Below are 9,136 nucleotides of genomic sequence, written 5' to 3' on the forward strand. Positions count from 1 at the left end.
TAAGTTCTTAATACTGTGTCTTAAGAGAAAAGAACCACTCTGCATTTAGCAGAAAACTACGTTTTAGCTACCTGCTTTAAAACTAGAAATATACACACGCACTACATATATGCCCATTTCTGGGTATACATCCAAAGGAAACGAAGTCACTATCCTGAAGAGATAACTGCACTCTCATGTTCACAGTATTACTTACAAAAGCCAAGATCCTAAGTTTCTGTCGAGAGATGATTGGATAAAAAAAATATCAGTCAGTTTAAAAAATAAGGAAATTCTGTCGACAACATGGGTGGATCTTGAAGGCATCATGCTAAATGAAATAAGCCAGACACAGAATGGCACACACCACATAATCTCATTTATATGTGGAATCTAAAAATGTCGAACTCATAATAACACAGAGTAGAATAGATGCTAGTCAAAGGGAACAGACTTGCAGTTATGAGATGAATAAGTTCTGGACACATAACGTACCGCATGGTGACTACAGTTAATGATGATGCTACCTACTTTAAAGTTTGCTGAGAGTAAATCCCAAGTGCTCTCAACACACACACACACGTGCACACACAGAACCATGTGATGTGATAGCTATGTTAGCCTGACTGTGGCAATCATTTCCTAATGTATATGCATATCAAAACATCATGCTGCACATCTTAAAATATGTATGATTTTTGTTTGTCAATTATAACTCAATAAAGCTAGGGGGAAAAGTCACTAAACGATACCCTTGACACTGCACATTTCACTGTACAAAAAATACAAAACAATCCTTCAAACAAATCCTGAATTCTAAGTATTTAGGAGTGAAGAGTATTCATACCGTAATTTATTTTGAGATGCATTCAAAGAAATGAGATGAACTAATGGGTGTAAAAAAAGGATGAACATATGCATACTTACACAATAAAGCAAATTTAACAAAAAGTAAATTCCAGAATGTAGGTGGTAGGTGTTCACTGAACAATTCTAACTTTTCTGTGTGTTTCAGAATTCTCTGAATAAAATGTTGGGGGGAAAAATGCCAGACTGGGTTTCTTAACCAGCTACCGTGCACAGGGAATATGAGTACAAACCTTAACCAGTTACCGTCTCTGTGCATGTGCACACAGAGAGGGATGAACGTCACACACACAGAAATGCAAGAACAGCTGCGCACTCTGTACTCCAGCACCACACCTGAAAGAACTGTGCTTAGTATCGCCAAAACCTCAGTCCTTTAATTTTCATTCAATTCATCGAATATTTATAACATATAATACACAAGGCACGCTGCCGTGAGCCTTGGAAAATAACAGCTCGCATTTTAAATACCTAATGTATGCGATTTACTTAATCCATTTATGTGCAATATTTTACCTAAGAAGATGAGATACCTAATAGCAAGCATTATCCCTGTTTCACAGTTCTAGTGCATTATCGATTACAGTTTTTCTAACTTGGATTTTGAAAATGTATTTTTATATTTAAAAGGTTCAAAAATGAAAGGTGATTTTTTGGCTTGGTGATCGAGTCCCTGAGTGCAAACTGTAGCATATGAGGGAGAAGGCACTCCTTTTAGGGTCAGCACTGTAGGGGAGTCACTCTGATCTTAACCAACTATGGAACCGATACAACTTACAGCGGGAGGAAAACCAAGGTATAAGGGCGTTATTTTAATCTCTCTGGGAAAAGGGGCAGCAGCAACTATTAGTATTTTCTGTGGGCTTCAATTATCCTTTTGGATAACAGGATGCCTTAGATAATGCATTTTATAACCACATTTCCTTTCTTAGTGCTAAAAAGACCTCAGGCTCTCTTCTCGCTTTAAAAACAAAATCTAAATTTCATGCTGCTGATCTACAGAAAAGACCTTAGGAACCAGCAAACATCCATAAGTATAAACATGAAGCTCATAACACTCACCAAAGAGTCATATTTACCAGGAATACTGAATGGAAATATAAGGTCAAGGCAAAAAGTTTGTGACAAACATTGCAGGCTGTTAAAGGGACCTCTGTGAGGCCAGAGTCACATCAGTGGCTACAGGAAGTGATCTAATGCACCACTCATGGTTCACAGAAAAGAATATTGCAATGCCTTGCCCACAAAGTATTTTTTGCAGAAGAGAGGAGAAAAGGGCTGGAGCCTGGGGAGGAACTCTGATGTTCCCCAGCACACGCTGTGGCGACCGCTGAGGAAGACGTGGAAGGAGGGAGCTGACGACCTGTCTGCCGCCGCTACGCTTCCATATAAACCACTGGCTATTAAAGCGGGTGCTGGGAGATTGAAAGCAAAACAACAGAAAACGAACAGATTTTAGAGTCAGGCCTAGATACAAATCCCCTTTCTGTTACCAGCTAAGTAATTCTGAGTAACCGTCTTGACCAATCAGAGCATCTAAGTACTCAGGAGTATGAAGAGGATAAAACCACCTACCTTGCAGGGTTGCTGGGAGCATGAAATGAGATCACATATATAAAAAAGCCAGTTCGATGCCTAGTGTATAGTAGCTCTCTGTAAACATTAGTCTGTCTCTCTCCTTTTCCTTTCACATGGAAACCCCTGGTTTTAGTAATGCTAGAGAAAAGAATGATTGCAAAACCTCTCTTGGTCGCAAACTGTGGTAGAGCGGAAATACTCAGAAGAATCACCTTCCAAAGCTCCAAGAGGCCATCAGACATTCTCGTGTGCGCACGAAGAGCTGAAAGTATGCCCGCATTCCTAGTTTTCCCGAAGCACTCTGGTATAAAATGTAGGTAAAACTTACCTTGGGGCGTATGCTTCAACTTTTAAAAATTGTATCTACTAGTCATCCTGAAAACACTGCTAATTCCAGCCACTGGCGTGAACAATCTCCTAAATGCTTTTGGCACTTTGGATCAGAAGGTAAAATATAGGAATTTCTAATTCTGCTCAGCTAGGAAAATCGTTTTTAGTGAGCAAAAATAATTATCATTCTGCAGAGACGGTGACATCGGGGGAAAGCTGTCATGCACCCATGGGGGAGCAAGCAAGCATTTCCTATGGAAAACTTTTCTATTTTTAAAAAGCTTTTTACTATGAAAATTTTCAAACATACAGAGATGTTTCACAAAACATTATCTATGTATCCATGACACTGGCTTACTGATTATCAATGACTCAAATTTACAGCTGGAACTGAGAGATATTATCTAATCTATATATCTCTGACAAAAGCAATATGTTTTCAGAGATACACATCTTCATAATGGTATTCCCCAGGGGTGGGAGGGTGGAGAGACTTCATAAGCTCTTACGATAAGAATCTCAAAACTACAGTGGAAATTACCCAAATTCTGTTATTACTTTTTCTTAATCCTATGGGGTTTCCTCTTTCTAAATGACTTCGGACAAGGACAGATCTGCCCAGTGCGGATTTTTCACTTTACAGAATCCGTGACTCAATGAGTCCACTGCGAGTGACAATGATAGAATTCTGAAGCTCCGTAAATCTGTCCAAGGATTTCTGAGAGATAATGAGCACCAGAGAAGGAACACGGTGGAAAGGGCTGTTAGGGAAGGCCAAATGCACACATGGGAGCTGCCTGGGCAAAAATGAAAGCATCTGAAGGAACATTCACAGAGGCTTAAACACGTTCTGGACCAGAACCCCAGAATGTTAAGTCTCTACTTTTCTATGACAACTTTTAAACACAGCGCCATCGCCCTGTCTTAGAGAACGTAATCACCCCCTAACGCAACTGCTCCCGCCACTTCTCCAACATCGTCATGAATCCTTCACACGGGTGTCTTCTCAGCTGCCATCTGCATGTTCCCCTTCACCCCGTCTCTATTAAGACAGCCGCTTATGGCACGTGACCGAGTGGGATCCTGCCGTGGGAAAGCCTCTATTCTCCTTAAGAAACAAAACCGAACTTGCGGCAACTAGGTACAAACATAAGCAAAATAAAGAAAACCACCTCCTACCCCCTCACAGAACCTCAAATTAGATGAAAAACACGAGGTGATTCATGTGGATAGCCTAAGCTTTTTACGGAAGAGAAGGCCTGGGTTCCCTGGCAGACATCTAGAAAATTCCAATTAAGCAGCTCGATATCACCAATCTCAGCAGTGAGCTTCAGGCCTAAACACATTAATCAGAAATGACGCTATGGTTCCTTTATACACATGACATCATACAGTCTGAGTGTGGTCCTTCCTGCCCACTGAAAAGTACTGTCGTCTGACTTAATTCACACTAATGGAACTTCCAATTTTTTAGGCTTCAGCATGGGCCTCAAAAACCACACCTAAAGAGACATGATCATGCAGAAAATAAAGTGCATGGTCTTCATTTTTCTAAGACCCCGGAAACCTGGAGCATCCTCGAAAGAGAATGTTTACACTTCTCTAAGGTCATGCTGGAGCTGGAGAGAAGCCCTGGAAGGCTGGCAACTTACTAGCGAGAGTCACCTACTGAGGCAAACAGTACCTTGGAGAAGATGATGCTGTCAACTTCTTCACTGGGTGAGTGAAAGAGGTCAGAATCACTCCCAGATTCTCTCTTAAGTGCATCTTGTTTGACAATACACCCTCTGCCCAATCCAACATCCAGGAAGTTTTCGCATTCTGAAAAAGAAAATTTATTCAACCAATACTTAAAAATCAGTTTTTTTTTTCATTCCAGCAATTAGCCTTTTAAATCAGCTAAGATCCCATCCTCCCTTCCCTGCCTCCTGTCCTTCTAATATTAAGAAGCCATAAAGGACAGAGTCAAATCAGCAGCGTCTAGTTCTGGTATTCCAATTCTAGGCTGATACAGTTACTCCACAACGACCATGAGTTTGCCATGTAAACCACAGGTACAAAAAGGTAAGTCTTTCCTCCTGGTAGTTAGAGAATTTTTTTCTTCTGTTATCGAAATCATTAGGAATCTATGTGATAGGGTTAGTGGCTAATTTGTTTTGGCTTCTTTCTGGAAACGTGTTAATTTATCAAAATGCAGCTATAAAAGGCAAAGGGGAAACATTTAATAAAGGTAGTTAGTCTATTAAACTACAAGTTCTACTGAGTAATAACAGAAGTATAATGACTTAACTTCTGGTGCCTACACAGATCTGAGACTGGGGCAATCATGAGCTGAGCAAGAAAAATACATCACCAAGAATCTGTTTTGCAGTTCAATAACTAGAACAGGGATTTGGTGAACTAGATGGAGAGAGCCTAACAGATTACAATGGTACATCAAAGAATTCTAAAGACTTAGTATACTAAAATTAGCAAGGTATTTAACCCATTCTGTCCTATTAACTTTGTAAACAAAGGCACGTGATCTGGCAGCAGAAGAGTTAAAAATATTTGTAAATGCTGAAACCAAGAATGCAAATTCAACAGTCAACAGTCAGTAGATACCGCAGTTTTGAAGGTAAGAGTGAGGTATCTCCATTCTAGTTAGTATTTTTCTCTGTGATATGGATGGAAAAACATGCATGTTTATCAAATCTGTAAGAGTGATACTACATGGTGAGGGACAGAGATCACTTGGCCACCTAGGAGCTCCTGAGAACTCTACCTGGAGGTTTTGACTGAAAGCGAACTTAAGAGGAGCCGATTATTCAAGATGATGGCAAAACAAACAAACAAACAAACAAACAAAACACCAACACTTTTAGGCTCTAGTAATACGCGGTATACCTAAATCCAAAATAGGAACAGTCCTGCTGGGCCGCACCACAGGACTGAGTTTGTTCCTAGATAACAATTAAATTAAAACAGATAAACAAAAACACACACGTGGTAATGAGGTCTCAGCAGTGGAAACAAGAAATACAGTGAGCTCGGCCAGGGGCATGAACAAGATGCGTCTAAGGACAGCAGCAGATCTGCTCCGCCTGTGCCAGACGCAGAGTGAAGCCCACAGGGTGGGAGGCACAGAGCTTCACTGTGACCTAAGAGGGCTTTGAGACAGGGGTTGGCAACCTCGTAAAGCAGTGAGAGCTGCTTCACCAGAAGGGACAGAGAGCAGAGGCCGGATGACAGTGTCGAAAGGTCTTGGAGATGTCTACACAGAAGAAGTGAAGACTAAACTAGATTACACCCAGGGTTTCTCTTAATTCTTAGTCTATGCTTGGACATTGCCGTGCGCGCGCATGCGTGTATGCGTGCGTGTGTATGTATGTGTGTAGAGATAATGAGAAGAGGAAGTTGTCTGCATCTAAATTAACTGATAATTGATCACTAATAAACTATTTGCCCTGGATTAGCAGAGAATCTTAGAGGAAGGGTCAGAAGCACTGTGCTGGGATAGGCCATAAACTGCTTGTCCATAAAACTACCTTTTCCTTAGGTAGGCATCTGACTACACACTGGGGAATGTCCAAATAAAAAGACATGTTTAGTGTTGGGGATAGGTACAATATTGTAGTAGAAATGAACATATTAGAGACAATTTCAACACAGAAGTACACAGGGTATGCCACAGGAAGTGAGGCTGGGCCCACAGGTTAATTTGAACATGTTTCGATTAAAAAAAAAAAAAAAATGAACTTGGTTATTTCTATCTTGGTCCAAATTGTTTCTAAATGTTTTTTCAATGGGAACAGCCCTACCTTTAAAGGCTGGAAATCGTAGGTATTCTGGAGTTCCCCTCCACCCCCACGTTTCAGAGAGCACGTACTACCTTAGGTAAAGTTGGTGAGTGTGATCTTTCTACTCCTTCCCCTTTCCACCCTTGGAAAAATCAAAAACTCCTTTCCATGGCTGAGGGGAAAACAGAGGGGCTGGCCAAGAAAAGAAAGGGCTGTCACAGCAATTATGCTGAGCTGCTAGCAGTCCAGCTGGCAATCTAACAGACCACGTCCAAATTCCAGACCGGAAAATAAATCAGCTCAAGACATTCTAACGGAAAATTCACAGGGAAGATCCAGATTCAGCACTGATCGGAATACTTCACTCTGAAAAGAAATCCAAGCACTACAGGGACCACTGATGAGTGGGGGGTAAGACTGTGGAGTTGGAGAAGGACGAAGAGCATGGAAACAAGGAAAACAAGAAAGAAAAGGACTTTAGGCCATTATGAAACCCCACAAATGGAGAGGGGGACCCTAAAGGTAATCTACATCCACGTCACATGTGTTGCTAAGTTTTCAAAATGGATGAAATCTTTCCTTTCTCCCTACATGCCCCCTTCCTGATGAATAAGGCAGAGCAGCATATGAAGGTATGAAGAATGGGCACTAGCTTTAGAGTCTAGACTGATGTGCTTAAACGCAGGTCTGACTACTTATTAGCAGAAAGCTCTCAACAAGAAGTAACTTAACCCCTCTAAGTCTCCATACCACTGAAATGGGATAATTAGTACCTCCCTAAAATAGCTGTCATGACAGTTAGAAATAATTTATACACACAGCAACCAGGACTCTGCCCCTCAGCACATAGCAGGCATGTGATAAACATGCCAAATGAAGTTATGGCTTCATCAACCTATGTGTGGCTCAATAAGCATCTGAGAAGGACAGCACCTTAAGGTGGGCAAGCCCCATTTGATGACCCACATGTAAATCTGTCAGTAACTTTTATCTTTTTAAAAGCTGAGAAAACTTGTACTTTTAAAGACGCTATTTAGTCATTTGGATTTAAAATTCTATTTATGCAACACATTACAGTTGGGTTTGGGTAGGAACATACCAGTGGCACTCACTGGGCTTTGCTGAACCATGTGGATCATAACGCTATTTCGTATTTATTCAGAGCTGAAAAATATGCAAAGTGGTTTTAAAATACATTATCTCATCTGGTCTAACACTATTGCTCTCTTGAGCTGTGTTTATTAAGAAAAGGAAGGAAACGTGCCTGGAACTCACACACAAAAAACTACGCCTGAAATAAAAATGTCTCGGGTCTGAAGTTGAGAAGCACAATCCAGATTATGACTTTTGTTAAATTCAGGTTTAAAAAGAATCACCCCAAATACACCAACTACACCCCAAATAAGCAGTTGCAGTGTGGAAGGGGCCAACAAAATTCAAGATTATGCCCCGGAGAAAATGTTCAGGGGTTCAAAATCCCCTTCTTTAAATGAGTAAATTAAACTACAACATGTGGAGAAACTTCTTGTGAATATTCCAATTGTGAGGCAGCCTCATTCACCTTCCCATGGCCGGCAGTTTCAGAGTTTGGGTGTTTGGGAGTAATTACAATTTTAGAAAAAGTTCCAAACAGCTTAAGAAACCAAAACATACTAAAGTAGAAACTTTTAAGTACGGGATTCTAGAGGGCTGGATGGGGGAAGTGTCAGCTAAATCTGTCAACATGGTCCATCTTATAATACGTGGAGACCCTAAATAGAACTATTGCGTATTACTACCCTTTAACCGCTTTCTCCATGTGAGACACAGTAGAGAAAAACACTTCCCACACTTGTTTCGAAAATTTCCTTTGAAGTACAGAGAGCTGAGAATCACTAGGAAACCTCTTTGAAATGGAGAATTTGAAGTTCATCTTTAAATTTAATACACTGCAGGGCATCCACAGCTAAACCATCCCCCAGAAAGAACAGTAATGAGGACTCAGTAATTTTTAAAGCAGGTTGGTAAAATGTGAAAAGGTAAAAAGTTGTTTTGTTGGGTAAAGTGGACTCGAAAGCCCAGCATGCAAATCACCAGTGTTCACAAAGAAGCTGCTGGAACAAGCACAGGGCCCACAGGTATTCACCACATCATCTGGACAACACACCCCCATCCCCGCCCCCCGTGAGGAAAGCTTTAGAGATGGGGGGCGACAGAGCACACAGACAGACATCAGGGAGCATACCTCCGCCACAGGGAGTCAGTGGCTAAACCCGGGTGAACGGCTGGAACGCCTAACTAACCCCGAGCCCTGTGCTGTGTTATTGCAAGCAAGGTCGTAAGAGCGTTTTACTCTCATCTGTTGTCACTAAGATCTCACGGGCGCTTAGGAAAGACTCAATTCCTGACAGTACTTCTGAACTTTTTGGTTCTCAATCTTAGCTATACAGGAGAGAAACTAATGGACCCCTGAAAGAGTCTGTGGCTCAGGCCACACCCAAGCCTAATTAAATCAGACTCTCATGGAGTAAGAGCCAGGCAGCAGTGTATCTTAAAGCTGCAGAGATACTTTCACTGTGCAGCCACAATTAAGGGCCACAGGGTTAGTCCTTAATAATATACAT

General features: G+C 41.3%; 1 protein-coding gene across 1 annotated transcript in view; it reads right to left on the reverse strand.

The window, feature by feature from the left end:
* The window catches only part of AKAP13 (A-kinase anchoring protein 13), a 247,495-nt gene that overhangs the window by 72,777 nt on the left and 165,582 nt on the right, over nucleotides 1-9,136 (reverse strand). Inside the window, exon 13 of the mRNA XM_023529007.1 lies at nucleotides 4,439-4,618. Within this exon, the coding sequence (XP_023384775.1) occupies nucleotides 4,439-4,618 (180 nt within the window). The remainder of the gene's footprint in view (nucleotides 1-4,438; nucleotides 4,619-9,136) is intronic.

This window comes from Pteropus vampyrus, unplaced genomic scaffold (assembly GCF_000151845.1).
Source record: "Pteropus vampyrus isolate Shadow unplaced genomic scaffold, Pvam_2.0 Scaffold34, whole genome shotgun sequence".
Taxonomy (NCBI): domain Eukaryota; kingdom Metazoa; phylum Chordata; class Mammalia; order Chiroptera; family Pteropodidae; genus Pteropus; species Pteropus vampyrus.